Source organism: Neoarius graeffei, chromosome 28 (assembly GCF_027579695.1).
Source record: "Neoarius graeffei isolate fNeoGra1 chromosome 28, fNeoGra1.pri, whole genome shotgun sequence".
NCBI classification, from domain to species: domain Eukaryota; kingdom Metazoa; phylum Chordata; class Actinopteri; order Siluriformes; family Ariidae; genus Neoarius; species Neoarius graeffei.
Genome location: NC_083596.1, coordinates 46,215,850 through 46,238,902, shown reverse-complemented (window position 1 = coordinate 46,238,902; position 23,053 = coordinate 46,215,850). Strand labels below are relative to the sequence as shown.

Sequence of the window (23,053 nt, the reverse complement as noted above, 5' to 3'; positions counted from 1 at the left end):
TCTCACTGAATACAGCAAACACGTCGGCATTTTTGTGTGTTCTCTCCAAAAGCTCAGATATGTGGACATCTGCCCATATATCCACAAGGGTACGCGTTTCTTCCTCGGCCCACGTTTGCCCCTACTCATTTTTTGTACTCTGTAGTCTAGCCTACCACTGGTCTGAATGACTGAACGACTGTTGTAAGGTTCCCTTGACAACCGAAACAGTGTTTGCACTTTACGGTGGAGTGTCAAGACTCTATTTCCCATAATGCTCAACAAACGACGGAAGCTCCCGAGGTACAAAAAAGCAAAACTGTCGGATTAGGTCCGGTCTGCTTTCACACCTCCAAAAGATCCGCACCAGGGTTCCTTTGGTCAGGACCGAGTCCGACCTTGCAGCTCGGTCTCGGTCCGCTTGTTTGGTCCGGACCAGAGTTCGGTGGTTTGTATTCAGACCAACCCAAAAGGTCCGGACCAAGGGAAATTTGGTTCGTTTGGTCTGGACCAAACAACGTAGGTGTGAATACGCCATATGATTCCAGAACAAATTCCTATTAAAGTGGCCGGTGAGTGTATATCGCATATATATCCCCCAGTATTTCACTTTACATGGTTTCCTCAATTTATCTAATTACCATGACTTTTGTTTTCTATCCATACAGAATAAGAATTACACTCAATGAAAATTAACATCTAAATCAGAATTATATAAAGATTCGATAATCATTTCATTCTTCACATATAAGTGTAGCCCTAAGAACATAATGAAGAAATAAAAGTATTATAAAACAGACTTTTTAAACATGAAACCTAAACACATAAAGGTAATTTTGTTCATGTTAAACTTCCCTCTATTGCTTATTTCCACTCCTGCCAGAGCTTTTGAAAGTTTTTTTTTTTTTTTTTTAATTATTAGCAAAGAAATGAATTTACTTGCATACACCTAAACCTTCTTTAACCTATCCTCTTTTGGCGGTCCAGGAAACGCTGCCTTCTGTCTAAAGGGATCTCCTCCAAGCTGATGCCGTGGTTACTCGCCCTGTGTGATATCACATAACACAAACTTATGTTACTGTATCAGGAACTAGGATTTATAAAAGTGCTGGAGGTTTGTATTGATAGACAGGGTTTGTGCACATGTGACTCTCACCCAGGGGTAAGATCTGGTGGAATGGGCAGGGGCTTGGTGAATCCGTCCCTCCCAACTAACCAGAATGTCTCCTCGAATCCCTTACCCTGATCACAAGAGATAATGTGATATATTAGGTGCAATGTAAAGAATAAAACACAGCAGCGTGTGTTGTTATAAGAAAATAATCAACAACAGGGGGCGTGGTCAATGGCGCGGTGCAGATTTGTCACTTACCCACACCGAGTCACATAAAATACTTTGTTTTGAAATAGATAAAATAAATCACAATTCCACCTTACCTTTGAATAGTTTTAGACCAAACTTCGTAGCATCTTTAGTGCTTTTAGGAACAGCATTTTCTTTCATCATTTGTAATTCTTCCTCACTTACGGTGACTAAGCGATTGGACGCCATTTTGCCAAGTCGCTCGAGGTGATTATCGAGAAATAGTCTGAATCTTTTGACCAATCAGTGCGCACAATTTTCTATAATCACCTGCGTATTTATATTAAACAAGAGTATTATATGTCTTGAGGCGAAGTGGCCAAGTGGTTAGAGCGCTTGACCACTAAGCAAACGGTCCCCGGTTCGAGCCTCGCCTCGGACGGTGATCTGGGGCTCGCCTCCTGTCCACCCAGCAGCGAACGGGGACCTGGTGGAAACACTAAAGGCGGCAAGGAAAGGAATTGGCCACCCTACCTCACCATGCCGGCGGCCTAGATAGTGTGCTCTCTAACAGGCACTCCCCAATGTACGTACGAAAACGTATATGGGACTCTTTGACTGATTATACATTTTTCTATGTTAGATAACATGCTCATAATAAATCCATTTATTAATTTTTAAATCAGTCCCAGCTGTTACTATAGAAATGATAACGCACTAGAATAAATGCATTAATATAAACATTTGATTTTAATCAGAGCCATAGCTACTTTCAGAGCTGCTGGTCTAGAAAATTATTGAACAGCTCCTGACCAATCGGATTACAGAATTCAACAGTGCTGTTGTATCAAATGAGTCAATATTATTTGTAAGCAAAAATTGTGTTTTTATGTCTTCATATGTCAAATATTTGGTGGCACGGTGGTACAGTGGTTAGCACTGTCGCCTCACAGCAAGAAGGTTCTGGGTAGGGCTGCGTACCAGTACTGTGTACCGGTACTGTACTGTGAAAATCTATTTGGTACAGGTCCAAAATACCGGATCATGAAGTACCGGTACTGTACCGATATAAATTTACACCAAGTATCTGCTTATTTTGTGACTGAAGATGCGTAAATCCTACCACAAAGACGAAAATTTAGCACTGGAAAAGACGTAAAATGCCGCGCTGAAACTTGAAATCAAAGCCATCTTTGATTTGAGATCCTCTCGCCACAGTCTCACGAGACATTGCGAGAGCTTGGCTGATCCAGCATTCTGATTGGTCAAAAAGACTCAAAAGCAGGTCAGCCATTTTTCCTTTGCTGGCATCGGCAGCCTTTGTTGCTTTGTGTAATTTTGCCGCGTAAGTTAAAGGCCGCGGACTGCGCGGAGTCTGTAGTACTCTAGTGTAGTCACTTCTCGCTGTGAGACAACTTATGACTTTTTGTCCCAAGTTAACTATAGGGTGACTGAGAAGTGAGGTAGGAAACCTAGTTATGTTCGGTTTTCTTTGAATAAAGATACTGACAAGTTATCAACAGTTTATTAATGTTTCTGTCATTACTGAAGAAGTTCAGAAGAATTTGTCAAATTGTTCAGGTACAGGTACAGGTCTGGACCTGTACCTAAACCTCTGTACCGGTACCTGTACCTGATGTTACGTTTAGGTACGCAGCCCTAGTTCTGGGTTAAAACCTTGCAGCTGACTGGGATCTTTCTGTGTGGAGTTTGCATGTTCTCCTCATGCTTGGATGGGTTTCCTGCAGGTGCTCTGGTTTCCTCCCACACGCCACAGACATGCAGATTAGGTCTACTGGCTCCTGTAAATTGCCCACATGTGAGTGTGAATGGTTGTTCGTCTCTGTTTTAGCCCTACGATAGATAGGCGACCTGTCCAGGGTGTACCCAACCTCTCGCCCTAAATCAACTGGGATTAGCTCCAGCTTCTTCTGTGACCCTGACAGATACGCGGTATAGATGATGACTGGATGTAAAAGAGTACATTTGTATATGTGTGTGTGTTTATGTTTTACCTTAAGTTCCGTTTTGCCCCTCGACCTTATTTGGTATCCGAGCTCGAGCTTCCTGAGGATGTCAACTGTGCTCTGGTTGACATGTATTCTGTAAGCTGCAAGTGTCACATACAACAAGATTGCAAAAGGCCTCAGATTAAAATTTCATTCAAGAAAAATGTGCCCACTAGAAGGCAGTAGTATTCATGTATCTCAGTGCTGTATCAGTAAACAAGAATCACTCATTCCTGCTGTCCTTCTTTTCCTTTCCTTGCACCCTTTTCTTGTTAAGACGCAAGTGAAGAGGTGCAATTCGAAGTGCCTTTTGTTGTCACGTTTACCTCACCTACCAACTCCCGTGACCTTCAGCCAGTCCTTATGTCGCATGACAATCAAAGCAAAAACAAAGACTGCATCCAAATACTCAGTATGTACAAACAATGGTGAAGTACCTACTACGTGCTCGTAACTGTAGTATGTTCCATGAGTATATGAGTGAATAGCATAACATAGTGGGAAGCCATGGCCTAATGGTTAGAGAAGCAGCTTTGGGACTGAAAGGTTGTTGGTTCAATTCCTTAGACTAACAGGAATGGCTGAAATGCCCCTGAGCAACGCACCTATGGTAACTGCTCTGAGTATATTGTACATCGCTCTGGATTAGAGCATCTGCTAAATGCCTGTAATGTAGTAAGGACACAATTCATAGCTACTTTGCTGTCTTCTGACCTGGATGTTCACAGATGATATATTTTCTGCAATGGCAGAAATGTTTAAACAATTTCTGATACATTTGTCCATCATTGCAACAACTGCCTTTGCTTCGGACAGCCATCTTTTTTCTATATTTCCTGGGGGAATTCTTCTTATTTGGTTATTCAAAGGCTCCAGCTGAATTATGGGATATCGTCTAAATCTAAAGTCCTTCCCATGCCATGCCCTGGTCTTCCCAGGCAGTCTCCCATCCCAGTACTAACCAGGCCATTAAGGCATGTTGGGTGGTGCCAATCTCTGTTTCCATAGCCCTCAGCCTCTCGCCTATATAACTAGAGTTACAGTAGGGGGCTGGTCCTCTGGTAACCATTAGAGTTTGACTCCCTACTCACATCTGTATTGCAGCATGCCTTGCCAGACAGCAGTAGGTACCATTTTTATGATGATCTTTGGTATGACCCAACCACGAGTAGAACTCCCAATCTCCCAATCAAGAGGCAGATACGCTAACCACTAGCCCAGCTCACGGTATGAGATATCGTAGTGTAGCGTAATGTGGTATATCTGTATACTACAGATGTAGGAGATCATCCAGATACTGTTTGACTACAATTAAATGCCTACTAAGTATGTGGACACCCTATATACTGCTATTTGCGCACTAATAGTGTAGAAGTATGTGTATTCAGACGCAGCCAGCATGTTTGCAATGACACACAGTTCTTAAATTACTTGGACATTCAGACATTTCTTGCGAAGTCTTGCATCAGCATTTTGCTTGTGACATTATTAACTCATTTGCATTGCCTGTTTTATCTAGATGCTTTTCCCCTCGATTTTGTTTAGCACTTGTTGACCTTGCCTGTGCTAGTTTATGCATGATCACTGACTTTTTTTTTTTTTTAATCTCTGATTTTTTTTTTTTGGACATGTCAAAAAATTTGAACCAAGGTGATTTTTTTTTTTTTTAAATCTTGGTTAAAAATTTTAATCTGGTTCACAATTTCCAACCGAGGTAAAATTTTGGATTATCTAAGATTCTTAAAAGGGATTTTCCATCACTTCTTTTGTCTCTCTTTCTTCCATCCACTTCGTCTCTGTCTACACCAACCTAGTATTTCCTCTTGTCTGTCTCTTCAGAATTTTTTTATATATCTTTTTTCATACTTAACCAGGATTGGAACTCAGAACCTTCTGATTCTTAACCCAACACTGTAACCACTAGACCAGCAAAGATTGCAAGGGAAGGGGTGATTATATATATATTTTGAATTTCAAGTAGTTTAAAATACAAAGTATTCCCAAAGCCTAAACCTAACCCTAGTTATAGTAACTCTAAACTCTAGGCAATTTACAGTGCACTGAACAATTTGGAAAAACCATCAACATTGAAATCAACTTGCTTTTCACTGGCTTCTTAGAAGATGTCCTTACTAATAAGTCAGTAGGCAAGTTGAGAGTGCAAGAGCAAAATGGAGGTGTGTGCGCGAGGAGAAAGAAAGGAGAACGTGTTGTGTGAGGACGCTACTTTACTTTTCTACTAAAGCAGAATTTTCTTTCTAATTCGGCTGATAGACTTAAAAGCTTATGATGTGCTCTACAGCTTAAGCTCTCTAAGCCTGTCACAAAACACCCCCCATGCACACATACACACACACACACACCCATCTGTATATTTTTACAGACAAGAAAGTGCAAGCAATGGTTCCTTTTTAATTATTTAATGTAATTATTTTCCTATGCCAGTTTTTGAAAGTGCCATCACAAATTACCTTAGGGCGCAGCTTAAAATGAAAAGTATGATGGCTTGGAGTACTCACGCAACCCTGTGGATTCCATTCGAGACGCTGTGTTGACTGTGTCTCCGAACAGACAATACCTGGGCATCGTCAGCCCCACCACTCCAGTTACTACTGGACCTATAACACACAGACCAATGTGCACGAATTAAGAGAAACACCACAAACAGCAATATAATAATAACTAGGGAAAAAATTTTATTAACAAGACTGCTTGCAAAGAGCACACAATTTTAATTTACATACAGACAAGTGTAAGCCGAATGCAAAAGGACAGTATGGCACAGCCAGCATTAAGTGAAGTTAAGTCCACTGCAGTACACATGAAGTTCAGGTTACTTTGCGTCAATGGCATTGCGGTAATGGACTCAGGCACGGGGACCTGGCGCCTAATTGGATGAAGAAGCTAATTGGATATCATCTAGAAATGGCGTCTCACTCCAAATGCTTATCCATCAAAGGATGAAAAAGAGTTTTGTGTTATATTTTTTTCTTTTTAACTATTTCTGAGTTTTGTAAATTCTTAATGATTAGGATACACTTCCAGCCTAAAGTTGTGACATCCTATATCCTAAAATTGATGCACCTAGTTCATATAATGGCTGGATATCAAACCTAGTATTTAACCCCTTCAATTCCCAGAAGCCATTGATAGGTCCAGACCTTGTAATTACATCCCTTTTGCAATTAGTTTTATGATAGCTACTGAATAATTTATAGTGGCTGCTAAATACATGCCAGAGAATGAATAACTGAGAAATAAAAGAATAATAAGGCTTTACAGGATTACTCAATCATTCACATTTGGAATTATTTCAGCAACCATTACCTGACAATTATGTCAAAAGACAAAGTCCCTCCCACATGAGCACAGCACTGATCTCCATTTCTATAGCCCTTGGCCTCTCGCCTATTATACAGCGAGGGGTTAGTCCTCTGGTAACCATGAGAACTTGACTCCCTGTTCACCTCTGTCTTGAAGTGTGCCTTGCCAGATGGCAGTAGGTACCATTTTTATGATGGTCTTTGGTATGATCCGACCATGAGTTGAACTCACAATCTCCCAGTTAAGAGGCAGACACACTAACCACGAGACCAGCTTGCAGTTCAACAAGTATATCAAAGTCAAAGTCCTTCCCATGCCAGGCGCTGGTCTTCCCAGGCAATCTCCTGGGATTAACCACTTTTTTGAGGTGCATTGGGCGGTGCTGATCTTCGTTTCCATAGCTCTCGGCCTCTCGCCTATTATATAGCTAGGGTTACAGTGGGGGGCTAGTCCTCTGGTAACAGTGAGAGCTTGACTCCCTACTTGCATCTGTCTTGCAGTGTGCCTTGCCAGATGACAGTAGGTACCATTTTTATGATGGTCTTTGGTATGACCCAAACGCAAGTAGAACTCGTGATCGAGAGGTGGACACGCTAACCACTAGGCCAGGTCATGGTTTGACAATTATGTAGCAAATGCAAATTATAGACAGAGAGAAGCTCAAACATAAAGCTAAAGACTTTTGATTTATAACTGAGCCCTGAGATATTATCCATAACTCACAGTTGAGTCAGTATAGCATTACTAATTGCATGTTAAGAGGACATGTAGTGTTGTCTTGCATCATGTTTGGACATTTATATGCATGGCATTGTTTGCATGAAGTTGTAGACCTGTTATGTCTCTTGGTTTGTGTATGAAACCAAAATAGTGACTCACCAGAGTGGAGTCCGATGCGGATTTTGACTTTGACACTGGGCATGTGTCTCATTTTGAATGTGCCAATGCAGGACAGGATGTCCAGAGACATGTTGGCCATCTCAGCTGCATGCCGGTTGCCATTGCGGCTGGGAACTCCTGACGCCACCATGTACGCATCACCGATGGTCTCAACCTGTTGGTCCATATAGCAGTACAAGAGATGAGGAACACACACACACGCCACTACCCTCAAACATGCTCAGCCAAAATCAATCATACACATCTACAGATATTATACATTTTTCTGCTAAATACTGCATGTCCAATCCCAGAATGCCCCACTGTTGGACCCTTGTGCAAATTTATAAAGTGTCCCCCAAAACCTGTTTTGTAGATATATATATCCTATATCAAAGTTTGCACATTATTATACATACAGGACACTTTTTCAATGGAATAAAAACGTATTCTATTCTCTTCTAGCCGGTTTCATTTATTTGGTTTGATAGCATGCAATATTGTTAGCATATCGCTTGCATTATGTCACTCTACCCAATGGAGAATGAGCATTGAATATGGTTTGTGATATTGCGTGGTTGTCAAGACAACATGACATCACACATCAGAGACGTAAAACTTCCATGCTAGCAAGTGACTGTGACAATTTGTAAACAAACGTGGCCACCAGGTTTGCTTCATTAAATACGGAAGATTTTGAGAGAATTTTGAAAGAGAAAGACGTGTTGAACACCCGAAAGGAATGTATAATAATAATAATGCCTCTTCTTTTGTAATGTAGCCTGGAACATGACTGGCTCTTAGAAATTATGATGCAATAACTCTTGCTTCTCTCATGGTCAATGCAATGACATTTTCAACTATTCCTGTTTCGTAATAAATGCCACAAAACTATGGTTTTTGAATTTTGAAGTGTCTACAGTCTACACAGTCAAATTAATAACCCTTGAAAGGATTTAATCATAAAAAAATATTTTACCAAGTTTAGGATGACCTTAATAAACGCATTCAATAGAAACCCTCAACCTCTCCACAGAAACGACAACGTGGCTGACTCAAGTGACAAAGTTTATTGAACAAATTAGGCTATAAAGTGAAAAAACAGGTCATTGTTCTAATGTAGCAATACCTTGTAGACATCGTGCATGCCAATGATGGAATCAAAAAGGGTATAGAGGTCATTTAGGAGGTCCACCACTTCAATAGGCTCACTCAGAGATGAGATGGTGGTAAACCCAACAATGTCACTGAAGTACAACGTTGCCTCTGCAAAATGTTCTGGTGTCACTGGCTTCCCTTTCTTCAGAGCCAGAGCAACAGACCTGGTTGCAGTGGAAGAGAAATAAAATGATAGAGTAAATTTACAGTGTGTGGTTTTGTGTGTCAGTGTGTGTGTGAGAGAGACTGACTTGGGCAGCATCTGGGCCACAAGGGCATCCGTTTTCTGTCTCTCCACTTCTAGCTCCTCTGTCCTCTCACGGATCAAGTCCTCCAAATTGGTGGAGTATTGCTCCAGCATGCGCAGCATGGAGTCAATGATGTTGATCCTTTTTCCTTTACTGAAAGTCTTAAACTGCAAAAAAGGTTCATGAGACAAACAAAATGACAAAAGACAATCATGAGAAACAAGCTTCAGAAAATATTATTAGTAATATGTGTACACTTGGCGGCACGGTGGTGTAGTGGTTAGCGCTGTCGCCTCACAGCAAGAAGGTCCTGGGTTCGAGCCCCGGGGCCGGCGAGGGCCTTTCTGTGTGGAGTTTGCATGTTCTCCCCGTGTCCGTGTGGGTTTCTTCCGGGTGCTCCGGTTTCCCCCACAGTCCAAAGACATGCAGGTTAGGTTAACTGGTGATTCTAAATTGACCGTAGGTGTGAGTGTGAATGGTTGTCTGTGTCTATGTGTCAGCCCTGTGATGACCTGGCGACTTGTCCAGGGTGTACCCCGCCTTTCGCCCGTAGTCAGCTGGGATAGGCTCCAGCTTGCCTGCGACCCTGTAGAAGGATAAAGCGGCTAGAGATAATGAGAATGAATGAGATGTGTACACTTTTCATACATAAGATTTAATATAAAAAAATTTTTGCTACAGCCAACATTGTGATTCTGTGTGTTTTTGCTTGTATGTACATACATGGGTCTTTGTGTCATATATATGTAAGAAATATAAAAGGTTGGGGTGGTATCAAGTCAAAGTCCCTTCCACACCAGGATCTGGTCTTCCCAGGCAGTCTCCTGTCCCAGTACTAACCAGCTCCTTGAGGCACATGGGTGCAGCACTGATCTCCATTTCCATAACCCTCAGCCTGTTACCTATACAGCTAGGATTACAGTGGGGAGCTAGTCCTCTGGTAACTGCGAGTTTTGACTTCCCTACTCGCATCTGTATTGCAGCATGCCTTGCCAGAAGGGACCATTTTTATGATGGTCTTTTGTATGACCTGCCCCCCGAGTAGAACTCACGATCTCCCGGTCAAGCAGCAGGCACGCTAACCACTAGGCCAGCTCGCTGCCTGGGGTGGTGTGATGAAATGGAATTACTCTTACCACTCCAGTGTTGATTTTTTTTTCCAACAACAGCAAGTCTTAAAGTGTTTTATTCATTTTATAACACAGCAATTAGCAAACAATTACCATTGTCTTATTAATTAAAGAATGGTACATCATACTTTATTTCTTTGTCACATTTAATGTTGTGGAACATCTGCAAAACATCACAGGCATTTAACAGACATTCTTATCCAGAGTAACATACAACATACCTAGAGCAGCCTAAGGAGCAGTTGGGGGTTAGGTGCCTTGCTCAAGGGCACTTCAGCCATTCCTGCTGATCCAGGGAATCAAACCAGTGACCTTTTGGTCCAAAAACTGCATCTCTAGCCTTTAAGCCATGGCTTCCCCATGTTAGATCCATTATCATTTACATTATAGCAGGTATAAGCAATCCTTCCCACACCAGGCTTTTTTTGTTTTTTGTAAATTTCCATGTTACCGAGAAAGGTGATGTGGTATAAGCTAGAAAATATAGTATACATCTTGAAAGTCTGTGATCTCTGCATACAGTGGTGCTTGAAATTTTGTGAACCCTTTAGAATTTTCTATATTTCTGCATAAATATGACCTAAAACATCATCAGATTTTCACACAAGTCCTGAAAGTAGATAAAGAGAACCCAGTTAAACAAATGAGACAAAAATATTATACTTGGTCATTTATTTATTGAGGAAAATGATCCAATATTACATATCTGTAAGTGGCAAAAGTATGTGAACCTTTGCTTTCAGTATCTGGTGTGACCCCCTTGTGCAGCAATAACTGCAACTAAACATTTCCAGTAACGGTTGATCAGTCCTGCACACCGGCTTGGAGGAATTTTAGCCCGTTCCTCCATACAGAACAGCTTCAACTCTGGGATGTTGGTGGGTTTCTTCACATGAACTGCTCGCTTCAGGTCCTTCCACAACATTTCGATTGGATTAAGGTCAGGACTTTGACTTGGCCATTCCAAAACATTAACTTTATTCTTCTTTAACCATTCTTTGGTAGAATGACTTGTGTGCTTAGGGTCGTTGTCTTGCTGCATGACCCACCTTCTCTTGAGATTCAGTTCATGGACAGATGTCCTGACATTTTCCTTTAGAATTCGCTGGTATAATTCAGAATTCATTGTTCCATTGATGATAGCAAGCTGTCCCGGCCCAAATACAGCAAAACGGGCCCAAACCATGATACTACCACCACCATGTTTCACAGATGGGATAAGGTTCTTATGCTGGAATGCAGTGTTTTCTTTTCTCCAAACATAACGCTTCTCATTTAAACCAAAAAGTTCTATTTTGGTCTCATCCGTCCACAAAACATTTTTCCAATAGCCTTCTGGCTTGTCCACATGATCTTTAGCAAACTGCAGATGAGCAGCAATGTTCTTTTTGGAGAGCAGTGGTTTTCTCCTTGCAACCCTGCCATGCACACCATTGTTGTTCAGTGTTCTCCTGATGGTGGACTCATGAACATTAACATTAGCCAATGTGAGAGAGGCCTTCAGTTGCTTAGAAGTTACCCTGGGGTCCTTTGTGACCTCGCCGACTATTACATGCCTTGCTCCTCAGGTGATCTTTGTTGGTCGACCACTCTTGGGGAGGGTAACAATGGTCTTGAATTTCCTCCATTTGTACACAACCTGTCTGACTGTGGATTGGTGGAGTCCAAACCCTTTAGAGAGGGTTTTGTGATCTTTTCCAGCCTGATGAGCATCAACAACGCTTTTTCTGAGGTCCTCAGAAATCTCCTTTGTTCGTGTCATGATACACTTCCACAAACATGTGTTGTGAAGATCAGACTTTGATAGATCCCAGTTCTTTAAATAAAACAGGGTGCCCACTCACACCTGATTGTCATCCCATTGATTGAAAACACCTGACTCTAATTTCACCTTCAAATTAACTGCTAATCCTAGAGGTTCACATACTTTTGCCACTCACAGATATGTAATATTGGATCATTTTCCTCAATAAATTAATGACCAAGCATAATATTTTTGTCTCATTTGTTTAACTGGGTTCTCTTTATCTACTTTTCGGACTTGTGTGAAAATCTGATGATGTTTTAGGTCATATTCAAGCAGAAATATAGAAAATTCTAAAGGGTTCACAAACTTTCAAACACCACTGTATGTTTGTATGTACCTGTTTGAAGATATCCTCAAACGAGGGTCGCAGCTCTGGATCTTCGCTCCATGCCTGCTTCATGAGCTGAATGACCTCCAGTGGCGCCTCATCCATTGATACAGAGGGTCGGCAGAGAGGAGGAGGATTCCGTACCTTATCTATGATCTCTGCACACACCACAGTCATACCCACATTTTAATAGTATTCAGAGATAGTGTCTTCTAGTGACTACTACACACAAAAGGTGCATATTCAGATACGCATTCAAGCTTCATGTGTATTCTATATATGCATGCTACTGTAGAAGGTCCCACAGATCCCATAAAGACTTGACTTTCTGAAAAGAGCTGCTTTGTGACACTATATATAGTTAAAACCTCTATACAAATAAAATTGAATTGAATGTATACTGTAAGTGTGCGAGACCTTTCACAGGCATGTCCAGCACGCAGAAGGGAGCAGAGCGAGAGATGACCTCCTGCATAATGATGGCAAAGCTATAGACATCGCCTTTGTACGTGCCCTTGTTCATCAAGGTCGTATTCCTCAAGAGCTCTGGGGCTGTCCACAACTGATCTGCAGAAAGAGAAAGATGAAGAAGTGAGCCATCAGACTTGTAAATACGTATCCAGTCACATTCTGCAAAGTCAGTCTGCGTGTTTATTCCATCACATCTAGAAGTGCATGCTCGGGTATCATCTTTATTCCACCAGCAATACAGTAATCAGCTGCTTACACCAACTATTCTAGTAATCATTACCATTTCAATCTCCATCCCATTATTTTGATCATCATGGTGAGTATGTTCATGGTGAGTGGAGGCCATGCTTATCAATATGGACCCTAAGTGACAGTCAACACACTAACCTCCATCCATTACCTGTAGCTGCTTATCCTGTTCTACAGGGTCGCAGGCAAGCTGGAGCCTATCCCAGCTGACTATGAGCAAGAGGCGGGGTACAGCCTGGACAAATCGCCAGGTTATCGCAGGGCTGACACAGAGATAAACAACCATTCACACTCACATTCACACCTACGGTCAATTTAGAGCCACCAATTAGCCTAACCTTCATGTCTTTGGACTGTGGGGGAAACCGGAGCACCCGGAGGAAACCCACGCAGACACGGGGAGAACATGCAAACTCCACACAGAAAGGCCCTTGCTGGCTGCTGGGCTCGAACCCAGGACCTTCTTGCTGTGAGGTGACAATGCTAACCTCTACACCACCGTGCCGCCCTAGTGGGGTTTATTTTCCAGTTCAAAAGGGGCGCATGGCCTGAGGCCAACACCTCTTGGCTATGTATCCACACATCTGATTCTTACCCTCTGGTTTGTAGTCATTCTGGGTGATGTTTAGGGAGCTTATGATTTTGTTCAAACCATAATCTGTAACCTTTAGGACAAACCGGCCGTCCACCACACAGTTTCGAGACTTCAGTCGCCCATGAATGACACCCCGATTATGCAGATACTTCATTCCCTGAATGATGATGAAGGATAACAGACAAACGACAGAAGAAAAACAAAGATAAGTGTTAAAAATTGGAACAAGAGACTTTTTTTTTTCTTGGACTAACGTGTGGAACAACCGAGAGGAACTCATGGCTCTGACTGAAGAATGGACTCTCGAGCTTCAATTAATCAATTCACTTTGCATTTCTCACAGTGAAGGCACTGCCACTGCAGGAATGTCATTTTGATTAAACAACAAAACACTGCAAGATTAATGTCTACAACAAAAGGGGGGAGCATAGAGGAAAACAGCTCAGGCATACGAGTGGTTCTCATAAAAGAGCCGACTCCTTTGCGGACAATACTTCGCTACTGAGTGAATGAGGTAGCAGCGTGAGTGAACATTATCGACAATATGGCTTTAAAAAAAGAGTGGAAAACACAAAGGGTTGCCACATTTATAAATATTAAGTTTCTAGAAGTATAATTAAAAGTGAGCGTCGTCTTGAAATTGAAGTGGTTCATGTCAAGGTCAAGGTAAACTTTATTATCCCCCGGGGGAAACTCAAGTGGTCCATATTGCACATCTCCTCAAAGCATGCCAAAGACATATAGACAGACAAGCAATAGACATACCACATTAAAATAAATCTATGATAAAAGATGTGATGTAAGATAAAAACAATAAGAGATAAAAACAAGAGATAAAAACTGTGCGCTACATAAAATAAATAAAATACATAAAAGGAAATTTGTACAGATGAGTGAACTAAAGTGCAACAGATGTTTTTGGTTTATTATTGTATAGTCTTATTGCTGTGGGTACAAATGATTTGTAGTATCTCGCTGTCCTGATTGGCCTCTGCAGAAATCTGTTATTAGACCTGGTGCTTCTTAAAAACTTTAGGAACAGAGGATGTGTTGGGTCAGTTAAAATTTGATCCATCTTTCTTAAAATAAGCTCATTGTACAGCTCAACTGCAGATGTCTGGTCCACACCAATAACCCGGCTGGCTGATTTAATGATACGCTGCAATTTTTTGTGGTCCTGTACGTGCATATTTCCATAGACGCAGATTAGCCCAAATGATAAAATACTCTGTAAAAGTGATTTATAAAACAATTGGAGAATACTGCAGTCTAATCTAAAATCTTTGAGTTTCCTAAGAAAGAACATCCTCTGTTGTAGCTTCTTACATTTGGTCTGTGCACACTGGTTAAAACACAATCTGTCGTCTATCTCTATTCCCAAATATGAAAAGTTAACTGCTTTACAGCACCACAGAAGCTACATTGCTATATGCTAACATTAAGCCAGTCTTGCTAATCCTGGTCAAAGGCGGCAGACATAAATTTACCTCAGTAGGTGAGCTGTATAATTGCTAAATAAAATGATTTTGGTGGGAGGATTTTAGAGAAACTTCTAAACTGTTTCCACCATAATGTCCATTCCTTGTCGTGGTGTGGTGGCTTGCGTGTCTCCGTGACCCCTAGAGCTATGCCAGCTGGAGCGTAAGCTCCTGGTAGGGCCTCCCATGCTGGATTGGTCGAAGGGCAATTGGTCGGAGTTCAACGGGTTTGCATAGGGCCAACACCCCTGCCTAGAAAAAACTCATGTTACAGAAACATCAACGACAGTTCAGAAGTGTCGTTGATGGCCTATGCTCCCCAGCGTGCAATGGGCTTAAGTAAGTAAGTAAGTCTAAACTGATTAGAAGTTAGCAACCAAAGCCTGATTACAGTCTTTTATTTAGCTTTTTTTATTATTAAGACTGTGCTTTATTTGTTAATATAATGTCTTTTTAGTGGATGAAACTGAGAGATTAAGCACTTTTTTAAGCACCAAAAGCCTGTGACATTTTATGTCGTGGCTTACATTTTATTTCTTAGGTAGTATAATTTATTCGCATTAATTTTTATGAAATAGGAAATTTCTCTCTCTCTCTCTCTCTCTCTCTTACTCACTTTCTCTCTCTCTGCTCATCTTACCCTGATCAGGTCCATAAGCAGGGAGGATTTGAACATCCAGTCAAGTCTCATTTCTTCCTTGTTAATTAGGTCCTCCAGGCTGCCTCTTGTGCAGTGTTCGGTCACGATGCCGAATATCCCAGAGTCCAGAAACAGGCCAAGAAACAGGTTTAGGTTCTCCTGACGCATATCCCTCAGCTGCAGATGAGAGAGAGCGAGAGATGTAAGTAAGCCTTCTACTCTCGCTGTATATCATTTATCACTTGTTCTCTAACCACTTGCTTATGCCATCCATTCTTCCTCCCTTTCACTTTGTGTCTCATTCTCATCTCATTATCTCTAGCCGCTTTATCCTGTTCTACAGGGTCGCAGGCAAACTGGAGCCTATCCCAGCTGACTACGGGCGAAAGGCGGGGTACACCCTGGACAAGTCGCCAGGTCATCACAGGGCTGACACATAGACACAGACAACCATTCACACTCACATTCACACCTACAGTCAATTTAGAGTCACCAGTTAACCTAACCTGCATGTCTTTGGACTGTGGGGGAAACCAGAGCACCCGGAGGAAACCCACGCGGACACGGGGAGAACATGCAAACTCCGCACAGAAAGGCCCTCGCCAGCCACGGGCAGGCGACAGCGCTAACCACTACACCACCGTGCTGCCCCATCTCATCTCATTATCTCTAGCCGCTTTATCCTGTTCTACAGGGTCGCAGGCAAGCTGGAGCCTATCCCAGCTGACTACGGGCGAAAGGCGGGGTACACCCTGGACAAGTCGCCAGGTAATCACAGGGCTACTTTGTGTCTCACTTTTGTCATGTTTTTCATGTTGCACTCTCTTTCTTCATGTCTTACCTTAATGAAGATGGATTTTGTGCTTTCAGTGACCTCTGTGACTCTTTCTCCATTTTGGCATTTCTTCAACCATACCCAGTCACCCTGCCAACACATTTAAACAGCACACAATTTTCATCAGTATACTGCCCACACCACTCTAAGAATAAAACGCCATAAACAACAGACACTCTTTATTTAAAAATTTGTATGTTTTTGTATGCATACACTACCGTTCAAAAGTTTGGGGTCACTTTGAAATGTCCTTATTTTTGAAAGAAAAGCACTGTTATTTTCAAAGAAGATCACTTTAAACTAATCAGAAATCCACTCTATACATTGCTAATGTGGTAAATGACTATTCTAGCTGCAAATGTCTGGTTTTTGGTGCAATATCTCCATAGGTGTATAGAGGCCCATTTCCAGCAACTATCACTCCAGTGTTCTAATGGTACAGTGTGTTTGCTCATTGCCTCAGAAGGCTAATGGATGATTAGAAAACCCTTGTACAATCATGTTAGCACAGCTGAAAACAGTTGAGCTCTTTAGAGAAGCTATAAAACTGACCTTCCTTTGAGCAGATTGAGTTTCTGGAGCATCACATTTGTGGGATCGATTAAATGCTCAAAATGGTCAGAAAAATGTCTTGACTATATTTTCTATTCATTTTACAACTTATGGTGGTAAATAAAAGTGTGACTTTTCATGGAAAACACAAAATTGTCTGGGTGACCCCAAACTTTTGAATGGTAGTGTACACTTTATACCACAAGTACAATTCCCTATATTCACACACCTCGAACACAGCCACATTGGAGATTTCGGGGGTGGATGTGAAGTAGCTTCGTCCTGAGATGGAGCGACAAGGGGTTTTCTCCTCTAACTGACTCTTCATCATACTATCTTCATTCAGCTTCTATAAACAAATAGAAAGAGGTCCATCACAGACCTGTACCTTCTGACTGATAGTCAAGTTTATTTATCATTTGCACAGTATGCCAAGACATACAGTACCAGTCAAAAGTTTATAGTAATGTCCAGACTTTTGACTGGTACTGTATGTATAATTGAAATGCTTGTGGTAAGGGTAGAGTAAGCTACTCATGTAACAGAGCATGATACACACACACACAGCACAAGCACATAGACCAGTGAGTACAAAAGCAAAGTACAAAAATAGATATAAAGCTGATCTGTTTACACACGAGAGAGATAAATATAACATGGCCAAAGTGAGGATGAAATGTCCACAAAATCAGGACAAACCAAAAGGAGAGATATAGAAAGCAAAACAACAAAGAGCAGACATAGCATCACTATGGTATGGTATTACTAACCCTCCTGCTCAGTTGTGTGTTGATAAAGACTAGGTCATCCAACGTGAGCACTATCTTAGAGGGAGTTGAAACACCTCCACCTCCAAACCTTCCCAACACACCCATCTGTCCTGTCATCCTACATAAACAGAAAAAAAACAAACATGCATCAAACAAAATTGATCTCATAACTCTGAAATGTCTAAGGAACCAAAATACAGACAAAAATGCGAAAGTCATGATGTACACATTAAGATCCACGCTCCAATATTTCCAAAAGAACAAATAATTATCATAGTCTTTAGCTGCTCTGAGGTGAAGTGGCCAAATGGTTAGAGTGCTTGACCACTAAGAGAATGGTCCCCGGTTCGAGCCTTGCCTTGGACGGTGTTCTGGGGCTCGCCTCCTGTCCACCCAGCAGTGAATGGGGACCTGGTGGAAACACTGGGGAAGTTAAAGGCAGCGAGGAAAGGAACTGACCACCCTACCTCACCATGCCGACGGCCTAGACAGAGTGTGCTCTCTAACAGGCACTCCCCAACGTACGAACGGAAACGTATATGGGACTCTTTGACTTGACTTACCGTAGCTGTTCAGTCACCAGACATTTGGGCAACACTCTTGGGCAGTTGGCTCCTATGGACTTGAATGGGCAGAGACCCATAGATCAGCAAAAAATCATGTTTCAAACATAGATTTGAAATGACTGGAGAAGCTGTGGCCTAAAAGTGAGAGGAGCAGCTTTGGAACCAAAAGGTCGCTGGTTTGATTCCCTGATACAGCAAGAATGGGTGAAGTGCTCTTGAGCAAGGAACCAGGCTGCTCTGGGTATGTTGTATGTTACTCTGGATAAGAGCATCTGCTAAATGGCAGTTAAAATCTGACAAAAAGGCATAGGATTTGGCACTAATGACATGAAAGATTTTTTTTTCAGATTGCATCTGCACGTGATTATTCAGTGGAAAAATCCAAATAGAACTGGACTAATAACTACAGAAATAAGGTCTTACTTCAAGTGGTAGAGGAAAACACTTGCAGCCATTAAAGCACAGAAAATGATGCAAAGGAAAAAGAAGGTCACTCCATCCATTCCTGCACAAAAAGAAAAAAAGGAGCAAGTGAAGATCTGAAAATACAGAACCAAATGAAGATTAAAGAATAACAATACAAATAAGATAATGAAAGTGATAAATCAAATGCTAAGTTTTGTTACATCTTTAAAAGGTTTTTAGTCCTTGTTTTAATGTTTAATTTAGTCTTTCTTTTCCGTTGCACCCATTCTCTCTAAGAAAAGACAAAGGAATAAGCCATTGTGGCCTGTTTTACCACCGCTGCAGGCCACGTAGCTGCTGAACCAGCAGTTGGGGTCAGTACTGGGAGAGGCACCTGCAAAGTGGATGGACTTCCCCATGTACTTGAGTGTACCAAATTTCCCATATGTGTGTGGTGCCTCCAGGACATGTGTCCGCTGGAAGGTGACACCAGTGCCATCTGTGTCCAGTACCACATAGCGTGCTTGCATGCCCTCGCCATTGCTGCCTGCCGAAATGGGTTGATTGAAGCCACTGAACTCGAAGCCTCCCTTGTTCTGAGCCAGAGCCTCTCCAGTCACCCATCGGCCTCCTCCAGCCAATCTAGTGGTTTCTGCTGCCATAGCTGTGTAGTACAGCATGTTGTAGATAGTACCAAAGAATGGAGAGACCTTAAGAGGAAAGAGAAACTCTCAAGATGACTTAAACCATATAACTGATTATATGGATAATCTTTTTTGAATATGTTTGAAGCATTGGCAAAACTGTAAATAAGCACTTGTCTTCAGTAGATTTAGCTTTACCTGCCTAGGTTCCATGTGGTACCATGAAAGGCTTTTCTGTCTCTTTAAGGGAACCTTTAAAGGTTCTAGCTTGAACCCAAACTTGTCCAACATACGTACCTCTAGTGTAAGCTGGGATATATGATCCCCTATTACATTTGACATCTGATTTCATCTGACTTGCCCTGACATGAATAGAATCATATCTCTGTGTTCTAGTGTACCCTAGCTCTGCTCTTATTATTTTAATTTCAAGCTTCAAGAATAATGTAAGGCATACTGTATCCCCACCCCCCCAAATCTCACTTGGTCAGGCTCAGCACTGTTGTGGATTTCATAGCTGTCCTGGGCTTCTTTGAAAGCTTCATAGAAGTTCTGTTCGCCTTGGTCCATGGTGATGGTGAGGACTCCATCATATGCCCGCCGGAGTTGGGTATCCTTGGTGAATATTGAGTAGGTTGCATTTTTATATGGTAGCGCATAGAGTAGGGTGTCGTATGGGATGAAAATGTAACCACGATCTATCATGCGCATATGCATTGCCGTAGTCAGTAACTTGTATTGAGTCTCTCCACCCATAAGAACAGAGTGCATGCACATGATGACCACTGCAGTGACAGACAGATAAATACATAGACAAGTGAGGATGATCCAGCTGAGTTGGCATAATGTTTTGTTTGCTATGAATCAAGATATTGGTTGGCAAAGTAGAATCCAAACAACTGAAGAAGAAACTTCTTGCAGGTTTCTTTTTGTTTGTTTGTTTTGTATAGAAATGGGCATACTTAAGACTTTTAGAAACTGGAGACCTAATTTTCCTTTGGCAATACAGACTGAGTAGATATATAGTGGTTTGCACTGCCATATCAAACACATTTATAGTTGTTAAAGCAGATAAAGATCCCAGGATAATCACAGATGTACAGTACCAGTCAAAAGTTTGGACACATCTACTCTTTCATAGGTTTTTCTGTATTTTGATTAATTTCTACATTGTATAGCAATACTGAAGATGTCAAAACTATGAAGCAACATGTAGAATTATTTATTTTTATTACAGCCAGGTTACCTGCCCAAACCGATAATGGCATCATCAGTTTTTCTTTGGCTAATCAGACATGAGGTACACCACCACACTTGCCAGAGCAGTCAGGGGTTAGGCATCTTGCTCAAGGGCACTTCAGCCAATCCTGCTGGTCTAGGGAATCAAACCAGCAACCTTTTGGTCCCAAAGCAGTTTCGCTAACCATTAAGCCATGGCTCCCCCTGAGTTCTATGGGGAAGCCATGGCATTATGTAGTAAAAAGAAAAAACTGTTAAAAAACAAAATGTTTCATATTTTAGATTCTTCATAGTAGCCACCGTTTACCTTGATGACGCTTTACACACTATTGGCATTATCTTATCCAGCTTCATGAGGTAATCACCTGGAATACTTTTCAATTAACAGATGTGCCTTGTCAAAAGTTAATTCGTGGAATTTCTTGACTTCTTAATGTGTTTGAGATCAAACAGTAAATAGCCCTATTCCACAACTGTACTAATCAATATTATGTCAAGAACCACTCAACTAAGTAAAGAGAAACAACATCCATCATTACTTTAAGGCATGAAATGTCTTTTAATTAATAAAAGTAAAGAAAACCCAGTGAATTAGAAGGTGTGTCCAAACTTTTGACTGGTACTGTATATCACTTCAAATGCTCAAAGTGTTAGTTGAGTCTCTCTTTTAACTACATACCTCTCACACGATCTGCCTGTCGGATTTTCTCCAGAGCTTTCCGGGGCCCATCCTCATCCATCTCCATGGTAACCACAGTGCTGATGGGTAGGCCAAGGGTACGGAGTGAGGCAGCAAGTTCCTGTCCGGTTGCCACCCATATATCATTTTCTTCTGACACAATGGCTACATGTGCCCAGTGAAAGAAGCGCAGCACGGCAAATAGCACCCGGGATGAAAGTGGCAGAGGCCGCAGGAAGGTTGGGTGTGTCCCATCATCCATGTTGGCTTTCAGGCATGCCCAGGACAAGATGCCAGCATTCCAGTTCTTGGCCAGAAGTGCAGAGGAGGTGCAGTAGCCCGGGTTGGCTGGCCCAAGAAAAACAGAGCCATACCCTTTCAACTCAGTGAAGTGGGCCAAAGCCCTGGAAGTCTTACAGTCCTCATTGATCAAAGTGTAATCATACCAGTATCCTTTACTGAGGTAGGGGTCTTTGTTGATGCGGGCCATAGCCAATCGGGCAGCCAGGTCAGGCAGGGCTTTGGAGTACATCGGGTCACATGTCCAGGGTCCCACCAGAGCAATCTTGAAAGTGGCACCCTGAGCCTCAAAGGGCAAATAACAAACTATGAGCAGAGGCAGGAGAAACCAGTTCCCCCTCCACCAATGCCTATGCAATAAACAGTTTGAAGATGTGGGTGCATGTATCCTAGTGGATAGGTCCTCTGTTTCATGTTGAGTTGCTTGTTTCTTTTCTTTCCTCCATTCTGTGTAAGGTGCATGCCATCGTGGATGGTGCGACTGCCAGAGGAAGTTAGAGTCTCTACGGAACGTCATTTTATTTCTCCTGTTATGAGTTGGGGAAATCACAGAGGTATTGTTAGAGGACCAAATGGATGGGTTGGATCCTCACAGAGATATCAGACAAAGGAAAGAAGAAAAGTAAGAGACGTAGAAAAAATGTAAACATTTACATTACCCGACCACTTTCAAAATGGTAGGGTACCATACCACTTTCAAGGTGTCTCATCACCTTGCCACCTGGTGCCATCTGTTGGAGTGCTAAAGATGGCAACGTTAGTGAGTGCACAGTGCCTCTGTGGCAGGTTATGTGCTTATTTACACTTGTGTGTCTGACAAGCTAATTAGCAGAATTGGGCATTATTAGCCTTGGATACTACCTGAGCCACGTGAGTCCTGTGATGACTAAAATCATTTCTCTCATCTCTTTATGATTGATTTTATTTGGTTCTTCTTTTCTTATGGGGTTGTCCCTCCATGTTATATTTTTAGATGTACACATTCTTTTACTTAAATGCCCCACCAAGCTTACCCTACTCTGCAGCATACTGTATTCTTAAATAATGATGTTACCCTCCTGAATTTTATTTGACCTCCTGTCAGTTATCTCAGATAAATTCTATGGTCTAGCTGCGTACCAAACTTGGGCAGATTAAAGGAGAACTGAAGTCATTTTTGAACTTGCTTTATTTCTTGATTAACGTGTTATTCAATTACATTTTCAGTTTTAGTAACCTTATATCGTGACTTATATTGGCAACTAATTGCAATTAAATATTATACTTATCGGCCTTTTCGGTTTTTAGCCGTGTTGAATTTAGTTTGTTTGGTCCACGGCAGGTGTCGCATATCTGCGTGATCTTTGCGAGACTTGTGCGAGACTTCGAAATGTGAAGTGTCAGCCAGGTGTCAGTGCCGCCATTTTGAAAACTGTTTTCCAAACGAAATATTGCACAAAAACGAGTTTAAATGGCAATTACTGCC

At 41.8% G+C, this 23,053-nt stretch overlaps 1 protein-coding gene across 1 annotated transcript; it reads right to left on the bottom strand.

Annotated features, from left to right (window-relative positions):
* Nucleotides 1–939: 939 nt before the first annotated feature.
* On the bottom strand, nucleotides 940–22,105 carry gucy2d (guanylate cyclase 2D, retinal). The gene is made up of 18 exons (XM_060913070.1): nucleotides 21,289–22,105; nucleotides 19,854–20,155; nucleotides 19,061–19,436; nucleotides 18,745–18,826; nucleotides 17,756–17,873; nucleotides 17,215–17,334; nucleotides 16,440–16,523; nucleotides 15,599–15,775; nucleotides 13,481–13,637; nucleotides 12,583–12,732; nucleotides 12,175–12,323; nucleotides 8,904–9,067; nucleotides 8,624–8,816; nucleotides 7,495–7,669; nucleotides 5,811–5,909; nucleotides 3,298–3,392; nucleotides 1,136–1,221; nucleotides 940–1,024 (listed from the first exon to the last, which is right to left on the bottom strand). The coding sequence occupies exons 1-18, from the start codon at nucleotides 22,103–22,105 to the stop codon at nucleotides 940–942; spliced, it is 3,429 nt and encodes a 1,142-aa protein (XP_060769053.1).
* Between the last annotated feature and the right edge of the window lie 948 nt (nucleotides 22,106–23,053).